The sequence below is a fragment of the Rhinopithecus roxellana genome, chromosome 3 (assembly GCF_007565055.1).
Source record: "Rhinopithecus roxellana isolate Shanxi Qingling chromosome 3, ASM756505v1, whole genome shotgun sequence".
NCBI lineage: Eukaryota > Metazoa > Chordata > Mammalia > Primates > Cercopithecidae > Rhinopithecus > Rhinopithecus roxellana.
This window is the reverse complement of record NC_044551.1, coordinates 116,238,331-116,256,564: the sequence shown is the minus strand read 5'-3', so window position 1 is coordinate 116,256,564 and position 18,234 is coordinate 116,238,331. Positions and strand designations below refer to the sequence as shown.

The window sequence follows — 18,234 nt, the reverse complement described above, 5'->3', positions numbered from 1 at the left end:
TCACCCAGTTAAAGGTTAGTTCCAATGTGCAACTCTGTTATCTGTCAGACCAATGGAATTTTTTGGAGAGGGGGGTTCCAGGATTCATGCAGACCACCTTCTCATCTCCTCTGGGCCCCCCCAATCCCTTGTTCCTCAACTAGCCTTGTTTCCAGTCTTATATCTAGGACTTGGCTGGGGAGACCCATTATTTTCTCCTTCTCTGCCCTGTTAAGCCCCTTCCCAGGTGTCAGGAGGTGAGGCTTTGCTCTCCCACAGCCCTCTCCATGGCAGTTAATTCCAGCTCCCTCCTTTTGATGCTCAGACCAAAAACCTTGGTGCTTTCTTAACTGCTTTTCTTCTCTCACACTTATATCCAATCTGATAGCAAATCCTTTTGGCTTAAATCTCAAAACATTAATATATACAGAACTCAGCTACTTCTCATCCTTCCTGTCATTATCCCCGAGTCCAAGCCACCATCATCTCTCTTGTTACAACAGCCTCCTAATGGGCCGCCTGCTTTCAGCCTCACTCCCTACAGCCTATTCTCAGTACTTTTAAAGACAGAATAAACCTTAAAAAAAGAAAAAAAAGGCGTATCTCAGCACTCTGCTACTCACAACCCCATGACTCTTCATCTCATTCAAGAAAAATCTAAAGTGCCTAACATGACCTACAAGACTGTCTGTGATCTGACCTTTGTTACCTTGCCACCTCAGCTTGAACCACATCCCCCTCGCTCTTCCGATCTCAGCCCCTTCTTTGAGGGTCCTTGAATTTACCAAAAAGTTTCCTCCCTTAGGGTTTTTATGCTGTTGCCTCTTCTTGGGATTTTCTCTCACATGCCCTCAAAGCTTCATTTAGGTAGACCAATGAACTTTAATTGATATTTCCCTGTCAATGGACTTTTTACCCATGCATGATTTTATAACATCATGCAGTGATGATTTAGAAAATACAGGTTCATTAAATACTACAGATCTTCCAGATGTTTTCATAGTTCATTACATATTTTAAAATTACATCTATCAATACTAATATCCATCTCATCAGAAAAATCTTTAAGGCTGGGCACGGTGGCTCTCACCTGTAATCCCAACACTTTTAGAGGCTGAAGTGGGAGGGTTGCTTGAGCCCAGGAGTTCAAGGCTGCAGTGAGTTATGATTACACCACTGCACTCCAGCCTGGGTGACAAAGCAAGACCTTGTCTCAAAAACAAAGCAAGAAAAACATATTGAAGTATTGTAAAGCTGTCAAGCTTACCCTGGCAGATACGAGTTCTCCAGAATTCTGATATTTGCTTGAAAGCGTCAGTTTTGTCATTGTAGCAAATGCTGTCAGTTGTTTTCTTTGAAGTGACACACTGTTCTAAGAAAATGTCTGCCAAATAGCTAAGTCTGAATAATCTTAATTTGTCAGTGGTTCTGTCAAGTAAAAAATGGTATTTTGATGGAGAAAGCTCTACTGCTCACAACTCAAACCATGCAGAAGGCTGTAGTGTTTTGAAAGTAATTTTGACTTCATAGATCCCTGAAAGGGTCTCAGGGTCTCTCAAGTACATTATTATTTGATGAGGTCTGAAACTCAAAGAGGTGATTAACCCAAGGCCATGCACTTAATGATACAGCCAAAGTTGCAGTTCAAGTGTTCTGAACATCTAACTCTATAAAAGAAAGGTTCAACTGCCTTCCCAAAAATGTGCATTTTAAACATACTTAAAAATACACATTGTAACAAAAAATACTCTAAAATCTGTTTTGGAAGAAAATATAGAATTGATAGATAAAAGTTAAAAATACATGGCATATCTGAGCTTTCTATACTACTAGGAAAGGTTATAAAAAGTTAAAAACAGTACAGTAGTCCCCCTTTATCCTTGGGGGATACATTTTAAGATCCTCAGGGGATGCCTCAAATCTCTGATAGTACCAAATCCTATATACTATGTTTTTATTATATATACTTTTTTTTTTTTTTTTTTTGAGACGGAGTCTCGCTCTGTCACCCAGGCTGGAGTGCAGTGGCCGGGATCTCAGCTCACTGCAAGCTCCGCCTCCTGGGTTTACGCCATTCTCCTGCCTCAGCCTCCCAAGTAGCTGGGACTACAGGCGCCCGCCACATCGCCCGGCTAGTTTTTTGTATTTTTTAGTAGAGATGGGGTTTCACCGTGTTAGCCAGGATGGTCTCGATCTCCTGACCTCGTGATCCGCCCATCTCGGCCTCCCAAAGTGCTGGGATTACAGGCTTGAGCCACCGCGCCCGGCCTATATATACTTTTCTATGATAAAGTTTAATTTATAAATTAGACACAGTACTTGTGCTTTGGAGCCATTCTTAAGTAAAATAAGAGTTACTTGAATATAAGCACTGCAGTGTGGCAACAGTCAATCTTGATAACCGAGATGGCTACTAAGTGACCACAGGTGGACAGTGTATACAACATGGATATGCTGGACAAACAAATGATTCACATCCCAGACAGGATGGAGCAGATGGCATGAGATTTCATCATGCTACTCAGAGTGACATGTGATTAAAAACTTATACATTATTTATTTTGGGAATTTTCTATTTAATATTTTCAGACTGCAGTTGACCACGGGTAACTGAAACTGCAGATAAGGAGAAACTACTGTATTACCTGAAAAGAAATTATAGTAAAACTATCATTTTCGAAAACAGTACATTCGTATGAAACACCTAAAGGACTTACTCTGTTTGTTTGGTTTTCTTAACAGCTAATGAAAATAGGTTCTGATGTTGAATTATTACTCAGAACATCTGTTATACAAGGTATTCACACAGACCACAATACACTGAGTAAGTAAAATTAAAGAAAAATGGTTTAACTGTACTGTGTTTTAAAATATTGAATAATTATAGCACATGTAATGCTGAGTGGTAAAACAGCTTGATTTTGCCAGGCAATGTGGTATATAGCATATATATTTTACAAGGTTATAGTCTATAATATTGAATTATGAAACTTTGTTTTACCACATTTGTTTCCTTTTAATTTTTATTTTTTGTTTTTATCTTGTTATATTTCAAAACTAATTACAAAGACAGTACAACTATATATTTTTATCGTATTTATTTATAGTTCTTAATTTTTCTGGCATCATTTATCACTTACCTAGACTATTCCTTTACCTTTTATTCTATAATGACTTTTGCTTTTCATTTTTTGGTTTTTTTGAGATGGAGTCTCACTCTGTCGCCCAGGCTGGAGTGCAGTGGTGCGATCTTGGCTCACTGCAACCTCCACCTCCTGGGTTAAAGCGTTTCTCATGCCTCAGCCTCCCAACTAGCTAGGACTACACCACCATGCCCAGCTAATTTTTCTATTTTTAGTAGAAACAGGGTTTTACTATGTTGGCCAGGCTGGTCTCAAACTCCTAACTTTAGGTGATCCACCTGCCTCGGCCTCCCAAAGCACTGGGATTACATGCATGAGCCATCGCACCTGGCCTATAATTAGTTATTTTAATTCAGAAGATTTAGGATTATAGGAAATGGAAATATAGTTGAGGATCCTTCATTGTACCTCAAGACTCCAGATGCTGCTTCAGCAAAATCTCATTTCACATAACATTTTGTTTTTATTCTCTAAAGTATCTTTGGGGACAGTAACAACAAAAAGATGACATTCAAAATTGTTGGCCAGGTGCAGTGGCTCATTCCTGTAATCCCAGCACTTTGGGAGGCCAAGGCAGGAGTCTCAGTTGAGCCCAGGAGTTCAAGACCAGCCTGGGCAACGACAAAACCTCGCCTCTACAAAAAATACGAAAGTTATCAGGATGCGGTGGTGCACACCTGTAGTTCCAGCTAGTAGGGAGGCTGTGGTGGGAGCGTCACTTGAGCCCAGGAGGTTGAGGCTTTAGTGAGCCGTGAGTATGCCACTGTAATCCAGCCTGGGTGAAAGAGTAAGACCCTGCCTCAAAAAATATATATATTGAAAGACTTTGTTTTTTAAGCAGACTATGGAAGTATAACACACAAACAAAAAAGTACTCAATTTTTAATTGTATAGCTCAGTGAATTTTCATAAAATGAAATACCCATGTAACTAACATGCACAACAAGCCACGTGTAAAAAAAAATTGGCCTTTCTGCTGGATATGTGGTAATAACACATTGTGATTTTAATTTATATTTCTCTGGTAACTAATGAACTACAAGGACCTCTTCAGTTTTTTAGTGGACATTTGGATATTCCTTTTTATGAAGTGCCTGTTCGAGTCTTTTGTCCATTTTTCTAAGGGGTTGTCTGCCTTTTTATTGTTGATTTAAAGGATTTCTTTATATGTTCTGAATATAGAAATTTGGTGGGTATATGTATTACAAGAATCTTTGACTTTGTGGCTTTCCTTTTCACTTTGGTAATGTTATCTTTCTATGAAAAGTTCTTAATGTAGTCATATTTATGAATTTTTTAATAATTAGTGCTTTTTAATTCTATTAAAGAAATCTTTGCCTAGCTCAAGCAAGATCGTGAAGAGATTCCCCTATGCTTTCTTCCAAAAGCTTTACTGTAGGCTGGGCACAGTGGCTCACACTTGCAATCCCTGCACTTTGGGAGGCCGAGGCAGGTAGATCACTTGAAGTCAGGAGTTCAGGACGAGCCTGGGCAACATGGTGAAACCCCATTTTCACTAAAAATACAAAAATTAGCCAGGCATGGTGGCGTATGCCTGTAATTCCAGCTACTCGGGAAGCTGAGGGAGGAGAATCACTTGAATGCGGGAGGCAGAGGCTGCAGTGAGTCAAGATGATACACTGTACAGCCTGGGCAACAGAGTGAGACTCCATCTCAAAAAAAAAGAAAAAAAAGATCAGGCGTGGTGGCTCACGCCTGTAATCCCAGCACTTTGGGAGGCCAAGGCAGGCGGATCACTAGGTCAGGAGATCGAGACCATCCTAGCTAACACGGTGAAACCGTCTCTGCTAAAAATACAAAAAATTAGCCAGGCATGTTGGCGGGCGCCTGTAGTCCCAACTACTCAGGAGGCTGAGGCAGGAGAATGGCATGAACCTGGGAGGCAGAGCTTGCAGTGAGCCGAGATGGCACCATTGCACTCCAGCCTGGGTGACAGAGTAAGACTGCGTCTCAACAAAGAAAAAAAAGCTGTATTGTTTGATCTTTTCCATTTGATTGTTTATATCAACTAGAGTTGGTTTGTATATGGTATGAGATGGGGAGTCAAGATTTATTTTTTCATGTGTGACTATCCAGTTGATCCAGCAACACTTATTGAAAAAACCACTCTTCCCCCTACTACTCTACAGGATCACCTTTGTCATAAAATCAAAGAACTATATATGTGTGCATCTGTTTCTGGACTTTATAATCTCTTCAATCTGATTTTCTCCCCTGCATCATATACTATAATGTCTTGATTATTATAGCCTTATAATAGATCTTCCTACCTGGTAGTATAAGTCCAAAGGGCTTTTAAAGTTACTTTTATTTAATGGGGACTTATCAGAAATTATTAGATCTTGGGCTGAGCACTGTGGTTCACCCCTATAATCACAGCACTTTGGGAGGCTGAGGTGGGCAAATCACTTGAACTCAGGAGTTTGAGACTAGCCAGGGCAGCATAGTGAAACCCTGTCTCTACCAGAAATACAAAAAATTCACCAGGCATGGTGATGTGCACCCATGGCCCCAGCTACTCGGGAGGCTGAGGTGGGAGGATCACTTGAGCCTGGGAGAGGATGTTGCAATAAGCCGAGATCGCACCACTGCACTCCAGCCTGGGTGACAGAGCCAGACCCTCTCTCACAAAAAAAAAAAAAAGAAAAAGAAAAAGAAATTATTAGATCTGAGTTATTGTTTTTGTCTTTTGTCTTGTTTTGTTTCGATTGAGTCTTGCTCTGTCTCTTAGGCTGGAGTGCAGTGGTGTGATCTCGGCTCACTGCAACCTCTGCCTCCCAGGTTCAAGCAATTCTCCTGCCTCAGCCTCCTGAGTAGCTGGGATTACAGGCGTGTACCACCACACCTGGCTAATTTTTGTATTTTTAGTAGAGACAGGGTTTTACCATGTTAGTCAGTCTGTTTTCAAACTCCTGACCTCATGATCCACCTGCCTTGGCCTCCCAAAGAGCTGGGATTACAGGCGTGAGCCACTACACCCGGGCTTTTTTTGAAACGTAGTTTCGCTCTTATCACCCAGGCTGGAGTGCAGTGGCATGATTTCAGCTCACTGCAACCTCCACCTACCAGGTTCAAGTGATTCTCCTGCCTTAGCCCGCCAAGTAGCTGGGATTACAGGAGCTTGCCACGACGCCCAGCTAATTTTTGTATTTTTAGTAGAGACAAGGTTTCACCATGTTAGCCAGGCTGGTCTGGAACTCCTGACCTCAAGTGATCCACTTGCTTCGGCCTCCCAAAGTGTTGGGTTTACAGGTGTGAGCCACTGCACCTGGCTGATCCGAGTTATGTTTATAAGGGCAGAAAACATAGTTAATCCTAAATTTAAGACGTGTAGTCATCAGCTTTTATCTTAATAATGATCTTTAGAGTTTCTGTGTAGTATAGCCAACATTTTATACAGGTAATCACAGATATATATTATTTTTATCACATGAATAAAGTTTTAGGTTATTTTAAATAACTAAATTTAGTATCTATATTTCAAATGCCTTGTTTTAGATATAACAGTATTGAATATTGTTTAGATTTCTTTTTATCCTTTGGTTTTATGTATATTTTAATTTACCCACAGAATTAAATATTTTGACTCCTTTATGAGTATTAATACATATTGCCTTAATAATAGCCTCATTATTTCTGTGTGTGTTTTTATATTTATACATATGTATACACACACACATATATACACACATACATATATATACATATATATGTATAGCTCCAAAATGTAAGAAATTTGATTCCTTAATCTGTCTTTCTAAAAGTTACTTTAAGCAAAATTCCTCCAAATATTTTAGCAGTGTCTACACTGTCACATAGAAATGACCAGAATTAAAATTCTGCTTCTTGTTTAGAAAATGGAGAGTTGTGATTATGTGTTTCTAAAAAATATGTGATGTCTCAAAATGAAAAATAATAGAAATCAAAAGTAATAAAATGAAACTTCATTTGGAAGAGTAATCACCTTGTATGCGTGAATTCTAAATCCATCTCTCTTTTTCTTCCATTCAAATAGTATCTACAGTGAAAATTAAACATTGAATCCCAGCAGGAACTCCTTATCTTAAATAATTTCTCATTTTTTATTTTTTTAAAAAATCACTTCCAGACATCTCTCAAAAGGAGACATACAAATGACCAACAAGTATATGAAAAAATACTCAACATCACTAATCACGGAAATGAAAATTAAAACCACAATTAAATATCATCTCACCCCAGATAGAATAACTGTTGTCAAAAGGACAAAACATAACAAATTCTGACAAGGATGTGAAGAAAGGAGAACTCTTATACACTATTGGTGGGAATGTAAATTAGGATAGCCATTATAGAAAACAGTATAGAGGGTCCTCAAAAACTAAAAATAGAACTATTGCATGATCTAGTAATTCCTCTACTGGATATGTATCCAGAGGAAAGGAAATCACTGTATGCAGGAAATAGCTGCATTCTCATGTTTATTGTGGGCAGTATTCACAATAGCCAAGATATGGAATCAACGTAAGAATCCATCGACCGATGGATAAAGAAAATGTATATATACATATGTATATACCTATACACACACACACACATACACACACAATGGAATATTATTCAGCCATAAAAAGAAGGAAATCTTGTCATTTGTGACAACATACATGAACCTGGAAGACATTATGTTAAGTGAAATAAGCCAGGCACAGAAAGACAAATATTGCATGTTCTCACTCATGTGGAACCCGAAAAAGTTCAACTTAGAGCAACAGAGAGCAGATAGTGGTTACTAGAGGCCAGGAAGGGTCAGAGGGGGATAGCTAGAGGTTGGTTAATGGGTCCAAAATTACAATTAGCTAGGAGGAATAAGTTCTAGTGTTCTATAGCACTGTAGGGTAACTATAATTAACAATTTATTGTATATTTTCAAATAGCTAGAAGAGCAAATTTTGAATATTCCTAACACAAAGAAATGATCAATAAGGTCATAAATATACTAATTACCTTGATTTGATCATCACACATATACATGCATTGAGCTATCACTGTACCCCTTAAATATGCATATTTAGTATGTATCAATTAAAAATAATAAAAGGAAAACATTTACTTCCTTTATCCTTGCAGGTGAATTCAAGGTTCTTTATTACAAGCATAATTTCATCATTTGAAATAATTCCTTATTTTTAAAATCTTTAAAAAATATTTTGGAAACTGTTTTTCTTTCCAAATATTTTCTACTCTTTCTTTTTTTTGTATTACCTCACGTGCATGAGTTTGTATAAATCATAATATTTTATTCATATCATTCATCACTGGTCTAGCATAGCCTTTATGACTTAGAAAAACACTTAGGTTATTCATTATTCTATACTTGCTTTCTGTTTGATTATTGAAATTTGTCAAAACCCTCTTTCTAATGTGGATATTAGTCACCTGGTTACAATGTTGGCCTTTGACAAACATATATATTTTCTTTTCTTTTTTTTTTTTTTTTGAGGCGGAGTCTCGCTCTGTCGCCCAAGCTGGAGTGCAGTGACGCAATCTCGGCTCACTGCAAGCTCCGCCTCCCGGGTTCACGCCATTGCCATTCTCCTGCCTCAGCCTCTTGAGTAGCTGGGACTGCAAGCGCCCACCGCCGCGCCCGGCTAATTTTTTGTATTTTTAATAGAGACGGGGTTTCACCGTGGTCTCGATCTCCTGACCTTGTGATTCGCCCGCCTCGGCCTCCCAAAGTGCTGGGATTACAGGCGTGAGCCACCGCGCCCGGCCAGACAAACATATATATTTTCATTCATACAAATTTTAAAGATTGCCCCAAGGAAACCCAGGACTTCAGGTCATTATTTTTTATGGTACTTAGTTTTTTAATAGGATCCATATTTTTTAACTTCCTCTCTGGCATATATGTAAGAAAAAATAGGGATGTACTTCTAAACGAATGATACAGTTAAAAAAACAAAAAGCTCCAAAAAGCTGTTCTTCAGATGTATTTTAAACTTCTGCCTTTTGGTTTATTTAGATCTGTCATTGTCTAAAACTATCTTATGGTTTGTGTTCTAAGACATGTTAATGTGATTCAACAAACATTGAATCGCTGTTATGCTAGAGTCAGGGATAGAACAGTGGGCAAGACAGATATGGTTCCTATCCAGTGGAACTTAGAGTGCTGTGTAAAAGACAGACAATTAAATATACAGCTACAGTTCTTGCAATGCCATGATAGGAGGCAGAGATTGTTGAGGCACATAGGCAGAGCTACAGATCCAAACTTAATGAGCTAGGGACAGGTTCTTAGAAGAAAATACTTTTGTGTTACAGTTTCCCTAATTTGAAGTCATCATTTATATAATATACATAATGTGCTTGAAATATTTAGAAGTGTTTCTAGAACTTCAGTGTGAAATATTTTAATGTCCTTTAAATTATTTGGATTCAAAATATCTCTATGATTATCACACTATTATAAACTATGCTATCCATAATAATTTATTTTAAATTTTTTACCTAAATTTGTATTTTGGTCCAAAATTGAGATAAAGACTTTATTTCAAGGAATTGCTTTTTGGCCGGGTACAGTGGCTCACACCTGTAATCCCAGCACTTTGGGAGGCCAAGGCAGGTGAATCAACCGAGGTCAGAAGTTTGAGACCAGCCTGATCAGCATGGAGAAAGCTCATCTCTACTAAAAATACAAAATTAGCTGGGCGTGGTGGCACATACCTGTAATCCCAGCTACTCGGGAGGCTGAGGCAGGAGAATCGCTTGAACCCAGGAGGCGGAGGTTGCAGTGAGCCGAGATTGCACCATTGCACTCCAGCCCAGGCAACAAGAGCAAAACTCCATCTCAAAAAAAAAAAAAAGAAAGAGAGAGAGAGAGAGAGAGAGAGAGGGAGGGAGGGAGGGAGGGAGGGAGGGAGGGGGAGAGAGAGAGAGAGAGAGAGAGAGAGAGAGAGAGAGAGAGAGAGAGAGAGAGAGAGAGAGAGAGAAAGAGAGAGAGAGAGAAAGAAAGAAAGAAAGAAAGAAAGAAAGAAATTGCTTTTTATTGATATATTTAATATGACCAGAGTAGATAAGGTGTTTCAGGGGCCTAACGTACAGGAAATAAACCATGATCTCCATGCAGTTCGTTTTTAAAGGACTGGCAACATCAACAAACTAAGGCTGTTACAGTACTCAGTATCTAATGTGGAAAGCAAAGTCAGGGATTTTATAATCAGTAAGACAAAATTATAATGAAAACAGTATACAGCATGTAAATATACTTGGGGTACATTTGACCTAATTAAAGTGTTAACAGTTAATGAATACAGAAGAATTCAGTTGTAGAACATCTTTTGATGCCAAAGATTATCCAATAAGGTGAATTGGGTAAAGAAATAGAATAGTGGATATTTGACAGGTTTTCCAGTGATTTACTACTCTTTGAATAACCCTGCTTTGTTTCAAGAATTTCCATCTGCCTGAATTCTAAATCCCTAAGACAGAACCTAGGAAGTTTAAGTTCCTCAGTTTCCTTTGTAGCTCAGGCACAGGTGTTTGATTAGGTGACGCACACTCACTTCTTTTCAGCACAGAATCAGTTTTGCTGGCAGGAGTAGCATCAGTGGTTTCAGGATCAAGTTCCTCATGGAGAAGAGAAGTAGCACTGGTATGGTGGCAAGAGCAGACATAGTAAAGTTGAGTTTCTGGCAACATCCGAAGTATAGCATCTTGTATTCCATGAGGGTAAAAATGGCAGCATTTTCTTCTGGCATCCCATGAGAGAGCGGCAGTTTTTATCATTAGCCTATTTCTGTGGTATGGCTTTGGTTATTGCTCCTGGAAGCTTAGTCTCAAGCCTGCCTGGTTCTTGACAATTTGAAACAACCTGTTTATGCCTTTTCAGCTTCTAAGCAGCCAGAGGCTGCTTCTGGGACTAGTAACCAAGGCCAAAAGTTAAAGCTTTTATAGTCCACTTCCTGGTGATATGAGTTAGGCAAAATAAAATTGGCTGGGTACGGTGGCTCATGCCTGTTATCCCAGCACTTTGGGAGGCTGAGGTGGGCAGATCACTGAGGTCAGGAGTTCAAGACCAGCCCCCTGGCCAACATGGTGAAACCCCGTCTCTACTGAAAAATACGAAAATTAGCCGGGTATGGTGGTGGACACCTGTAATCTCAGCTACTCGGGAGGATGAGGCAGGAGAATCGCTTGAACCTGGAAGGCGGAAGTTGCAGTGAGCCGAGATCACAGCTACTGCACTCCAGCCTGGGCAACAGACAGAGTGAGGTTCCATCTCAAAAAAAATAATAATAATAATAATAACAATAATAATAATAATAGTAGTAATAATAAATAAAATTGAAAAAGAGGATGAATGCAGATTAAGCTAGCCCACAAAGTAGAGATAGAAGTATTACTTTGCTAAAAGGCACGCTTCTGTCTGCATCTTAGAGTCTAATTGATTAAGAGTCCCATAATTCAGAGAGCCTTGAAGAGTTAAAAATGCTAATCGTTCATATCCACAAAAACTAAAGCCAATACAAGCAGGGGAATTCTGAGCTGTAACATGAAATAAGATCGATGCCTCAAGACTTCTCATTCTTCCAGACAAATATTAATACGTGATTCATTTACTGACTGGAGCTTACTATTCTTCATTTCTTTAAGAAGTGGTCACTAAGGTAAGGGTTAGGGAGATGGGCAGAACATAGAGGCTGCTACCAAAGGATGACAGTCTTCGTGCTTATTTTTCTGTGGCTACTTGTGCATGGAAGTGACTGGAAACCAATTTGAAGCTTATAAAGTTTTTGAGTGAATTTTATTACCAAGAAACCCCAAGCCTGGCTAACTCTTTTCACCTCTTAAGGCCACCCTGGGCCCCTAAACTCCTATTACCAGGAAGTGGACTATGAAAGCTTTTAAGGCCCCAAAAAGGGCATCTTCCCCAATATCTCCAACTTAGAACGATGAGGCTCAGCGGAACCTAATGGAAAAACTAGCACTGTAACCAAACATCCTTGATTTCAGTCTGGATGAGACCTTAGGGGACAGGTAGTGAGTGGATGTATTCTACAGATGGAAAGAAGGATGTATATGCATTTTGCATAGCCAAAGGCGGGGAAGGGGGGTGCTTGTTGTCTCTCCAGTATCTATCCTCCTGTTCTCTCTCTCCCTTTTTTTTTTTTTTTTTTTTTGCGATAGAGTGTCCTGTCGCTCAGGCTGGAGTGCAGTGGCACGATCTCTGCTCACTGCCACCTCTGCCTCCCGGGTTCACACCTCCTGAATAGCTGGGACTACAGCTCAGGCAATCCAACTGCCTTGGCCTCCTAAAGTACTAGGAGTATAGGTGTGAGCCACAGCACTTGGCTTCTCCTGTTCTTTTTTACTAACTGAAAAATTGTGTTCAGGGTGCAATGTACCAAGCAAAAAAAAAAAAAGTTATTTTCCAGACCATGTGACACCTTTCTGGTCTATATAAACCCTGTCTATTGGGTGTTACTTCCAAGAAAGTCATTGTTTTCCTGTTTAAAAGGAATAGGCTGAGCTGGCACTCTCGTTTTGCCCTTTTCTCTTCTCTCTTCTTCACATCTGGAGTACAGATGTGATATGACAGCGGCAGTGAAGACAAAACCACTCATGGAAGGTAGCAGAACAGGAAGAGAGAAAGAGCCTGGGTCCTTAGTATCACTAAGGACAAGCACTAGCCCAGAACTGCCTTAATCTGTATTTCTTTTTTTTATTTTTCTGAGACGGAGTCTAGCTCTGTCACCCAGGCTGGAGTACAGTGGCGCGATCTCAGCTCACTGCAACCTCCGCCTTCCGGGTTCAAGCGATTCTCCTGCCTCAACCTCCCTAGTAGCTGGTGCCTGCCACCATGCCCAGCTAATTTTTGTATTTTTAGTAGAGATGGGGTTTCACTGTGTGGGCCAGGCTGGTCTCGAACCCATGCCTTGTGATCCACCCACCTTGGCCTCTCAAAGTGCTGGGATTACAAGCACGAGCCACCATGCCTGGCCTTTAATCTGTGTTTCTTGATAATATGAGAAAAATTAAATCTCTTACTTATTTAAACCAGCTTGTTGGACTTTGGTTATTCAGAGCTGAGCATACTCTAAAATGATATGGGTATATTTAACCATTTATTTTTCCATTCTCCCATAAAAGTCTTGTTCCGGCCGGGCGCGGTGGCTCAAGCCTGTAATCCCAGCACTTTGGGAGGCCGAGACGGGCGGATCACGAGGTCAGGAGATCGAGACCATCCTGGCTAACACGGTGAAACCCCGTCTCTACTAAAAATACAAAAACTAGCCGGGCGAGGTGGCGGGCGCCTGTAGTCCCAGCTACTCGGGAGGCTGAGGCAGGAGAATGGCGTAAACCCGGGAGGCGGAGCTTGCAGTGAGCTGAGATCGGGCCACTGCACTCCAGCCCGGGCGACAGAGCGAGACTCCGCCTCAAAAAAAAAAAAAAAAAAAAAAAAAAAAAAGTCTTGTTCCACTGTTGTAACACATGACATTATACTAGAATTTGTTGTTTGTCTACCTGTCTTTTCCATTAGATTGTGAGCTCCTTGAATCTGAAGAGACTATCATATATTCACCTTCATATCTTAATTTCTTGATGTAATGTCTAGCTTGAAATAGGCACATATAGGTTTGATAAGTGAAACAAATTATTGCCATTGTTAGTAAGTGAAAACATACACTACCATTTATTCTCTGATGAAATCTCCATGGGTTTGGTAAAAGCAAGTGAGATATAAACAATTATTAAATAATAATTATTTAACTGCTTTTCATTTTAGTAAGCCAAATTTATCATCTGGCTAATAAGTTGGCTATTTTTAGTCAGACCAGTTCTTCTTTAATTAAGTGAAATATTCAGTTTGCCTTTTGGGTTGAATTTGTTTTAGTGTTGTCTTTTTTTTGTTTGTTTTGTTTTGTTTAGAGAGAGTCTCTCTGTCTCCTAGGCTGGAGTGCAGTAGCATAATTATTGCTCACTGTAACCTCAAACTCCTGGGCTCAAGCAATCCTCCTGCTTCAGCCTCTTAAGCAGCTAGGAATACAGGTGTGTACCACCATGCCCAATCTTCCCACCTCAGCTTCCCTCTTTTTTTTTCCTGAACTTTCTGAGAGTAAGTTGCAGACATAATGCCTATTTACCCCAAAATGAACATTTTTAAAATTATGACAGCCCATTTGGGTCTAGATCTTCTGGAGAAATACTTTAGAGTATATTTCTTTAAGATACTTCAATGTGTATTTCCTAAATATACAAGGACATTCTCTAACACAACTGCAATATAATGACCAAAACCAGGGTATTAACATTGATGCAATGCTATCATTTAAATCTTTCCATTTGTCCTCATAATGTCTTTTATGGCAAAAGGAAAAAAAATTCCCTGTGGACCAGTATCCTATTGGGGATCACACATTGCATGTAGTCATCATGTCTCTTTAGTCATCCTTATTCTAGAGCAGTCCTTCAGTCTTTCTTCGTCTTTCATGTCCATGATGTTTTGAAAAGTATAGGCAGGTTACTTTATAGAAGGTCGTGCAAGCATTTTTTGATTGATAGCTCATCTAGATTCAACTCTTCTGGAGAAAAGAAGAAGAAATCATGTATCTCCTCAAAAATTTGGAACTTTTTTTTTTTTAGAGATGGACTCTCACTGTATCACCCAGGCTGGAATGCAGTGGCACCATCTCAACTCACTGCAACCTCTGCCTCCCATGTTCAAGCGATTCTTGTGCCTCAGCCTCCCAAGTAGCTGGACTATAGGCATGCACCACCACACCCAGCTGATTTTTTTTTTTTTTTTGTATTTTTAGAGATGAGGTTTCACCATGTTAGTCAGGCTAGTCTCCAACTCCAGACCTCAAATGATCATAGCGCCTTAGCCTCCCAAAGTTCTGGGATTACAGCCATGAGTCACCATGCCCAGCCAAAAATTTGTGTCTTAAGAGCTTTATCTTGACTCCAGCAAAACGTCTTACCTAGGGCTCAACAGGTTTTTGTTGTTGTTTTATGGTATTTGTCAATGTGGGCACTATTGGCATTTTTGACAGGACAGTTCTTCACTATGCCAGACTGTCCATTACAGAAGGTTTAGCATCTCTGGCTCCTGCCCACTAACTTCCAGTAGCATTCTCCAGTTGATGTGAACACCCAAAACACCCTCTTTTAAGAACCATTGTTATATAAAATTTATAATCTTTAAATTAGGAGACCAGTCTTGCTTTTCATATAGTAGATAGTATAAGCAAAATTTCCAATTGTTTTCATTATCAGTAATTGGTAATTAAATGGCCAATAATAGAAGTTTTAGGTGAATTCTCTTCAGTTATTTAATTTGCTGTATTTAATAATAAAGGGTTAAGTGGATCATATATGTTTTTATATAATCTGAAATGAGAATGCTATTAATTCTAATTAGAGTCAAGGATGCCACCTTAGATATCAGCTGAAATAAAATATCCCTGTAAGATTTATCTTAAAATTAGATATTTTACTATTATAAATTTTAGGGGGAAATGAGTGTCCTTGCATTTAATTCTAATTTTAGTGATGTTAATTATTCTCTTTTTTTTTTTTTTCTTTCAGAACTGGTCCCTAGGAAAGACCTTCTTGTAGAAAATGTGCCATACTGTGATGCACCAACTCAGAAGCAATGAGTTTTCTAGAATACAACAAGTCTTTGCACTTTCTCACTTTAAAATCTACAACTCTGGCAAAAGTCCTGGAAATGCAGACATTTTTCTCTGAACTGACATATTGAAAATGAATGAATTACAGAATAGCTTCATATTTAAATTTCATGTTAAAAGGTCATTACTGAGAACTAAAGAACATAATTAAGTATTTCTAAAGGAAATTAGATAAGAAAACATTTCATTCATTGAAAATCAAATTTCATAAAGGAAAATAAACGCTTAGGGAGATATATTCACTCTTTGACCTTGATGAGTATTTGGTCTTACCATAGCTATTTGAGAATGTGGTGCTTTTACAAATTGGTGAGTTTTCCTGCCATGTGAAATGCAATTATTACATTTAAATTATTAGATTAAAATGATATTTAGTCCTAAAAAATATTAAATTAGTCAAAAAAATCACAGTGTGTGCCAGCTCTCTACAGAAAGTGGCATTTGTTTTCTAAAGCACTGGGATTATTTCTGTAGCTAACATATAATTGTACAGTTTCTTTTTAGAGATAGAGAGTATCTCTGTGTTCTTATAAAGACTTTTTTTTATCAGTCTTCTGAAAATAGATGAATTCACCTAGGGTCACTATGGAATAAAGAAATCCTAATTTAAAGAGGAAATAGTGGCCTTTGATCAAACTAAGTAATATGGCCTTAGTAGAATTAGCTGTATTTAGACCAAGTTAGACTTTACTGTGAAATGTAGTAGGTGTCTACATTCTCTTCGTTTTCATTAATGAAACTTAAATGGCTTCTCTTCTTCCACATGTCCTGTCCTTGAGAAGATGGGCAGTATCACAAAAGGGCCTGGCAGTCTACCATCTAACACTAGGAACTGTAAAATCCTGTTTAATATTCTTGTTGTTTCTCTTTTATCTGTGTATCTTTGCCGTTCTGTTTTCTCAGTGAATAGTATGTTTTCTCCCATTCACTGATAAATTCTCTCATTTGATGATGATACAGGGTTTTTAATTATTGCAAGATTCTCGATGCAAGCATTGTTATGTATCTAGAAGTTATACCTAGAGAAAAATGAAAGTTGTTTCAAATTTGAAATTTGCCCTTATAAGAGAATGTTGAATGTCATCACACTATATAATCACTATATAAAGGTGCTGACTTACAGTTATTTTAGTGTCTATATGACATATTTTGAGGAAAATTGGCTGACGTTATTTAAATTTAATGTATATTCTGTATTTTAGTGTTATTGAATATTTTATCACTGAGCTTTTTTTCTTTAACCTGAATTCCCTGGTTCCATTTTTCATTCACATTAGTTTAAATAACTCCAGATTGCTTTCTTATAGTCATTATTAGTAGCAAATGAGATTAATAATTCACATGGTTATTAAAGATAGTGGCTTAGAGATTTTAAGACTTATTGATATAGGGCTGGGCACGGTGGCTCACACCTGTAATCCCAGCACTTTGGGAGGCTGAGGCAGGCGGATCACAAGGTCAGGAGTTGGAGACCAGCATGGCCAATATGGTGAAACCTCATCTCTAATAAAAATACAAAAATTAGCCAGGCATGGTGGCGGGCGCCTGTAGTCCCAGGTACTTGGGAGGCTGAGGCAGAAAAATCGCTTGAACCCAGGAGGCAGAGGTTGCAGTGAACCGAGATTGTGCCACTGCACTCCAGCCTGGGGGACAGAGTGAGACTCTGTCTCAAAAAAAAAAAGGTATATTGATATAGATAGGTAGATATGATATTGTACTTTCATGCCATAAGACTACACAATAAAGTTCCTGGCTAGGCACAGTGGCTCACGCCTGTAAATCCCAGTACTTTGGGAGGCTGAGGCAGGTGGATCACCTGAGGTCGGGAGTTCTAGACCAGCCTGACCAACATGGAGAAACCCATCTCTACTAAAAAAAATACAAAATTAGCCAGGCGTGGTGGCACATGCCTGTAATCCCAGCTACTCGGGAGACTGAGGCAGGAGAATTGCTTGACCCAGGAGACGGAGGTTGTGGTGAGCTGAGATCATGCCATTGTACTCCAGCCTGGGCAACAAGAGTGAAACTCCATCTCAAAAACAAATAAAGTTCCTGTGAAGTATATAAACATGTCAACAACAGGCTTGACTGTCACAAAATTGTGAAAGTTGTGGCACTCTATTGTTTATATAGCATATGCTAATTTATTTATTTTTTGAGATTGAGTTTTGCTGTGTCACCCAGGTTGGAGTTCAGTGGTGCAATCATGGCTCACTAAAGCCTTGACCCCTGGGGCTCAGCAATTCTCCCTAAGCCTCCCAAATAGCTGAGGCTACAGGTATGCGTCACCACACCTATTTTTTTTTTATTTTTAGTAAGGACAGGCTCTCACTATGTTGGGCAGGCTGGTCTCAAATTCCTGAGTTCGGGTGATCCTCCCACCTTGGCCTCCCAAAGTGCTGGGATTACAGGTGTAAGCC

The 18,234-nt window shown here is 39.1% G+C and overlaps 1 protein-coding gene across 2 annotated transcripts in view; it reads left to right on the top strand.

Annotated features, from left to right (window-relative positions):
* LYRM7 (LYR motif containing 7) overlaps positions 1–17,496 on the top strand; it is a 30,539-nt gene extending 13,043 nt beyond the window's left edge. For both annotated transcript variants that reach the window (XM_030926964.1, XM_010381562.2), the window contains exons 4-5: positions 2,722–2,803; positions 15,711–17,496. In XM_030926964.1, coding sequence (XP_030782824.1) covers positions 2,722–2,803; positions 15,711–15,781 — 153 coding nt within the window. In that variant the 3' untranslated portion in view covers positions 15,782–17,496. The remainder of the gene's footprint in view (positions 1–2,721; positions 2,804–15,710) is intronic.
* The last annotated feature ends 738 nt before the right edge of the window (positions 17,497–18,234 follow it).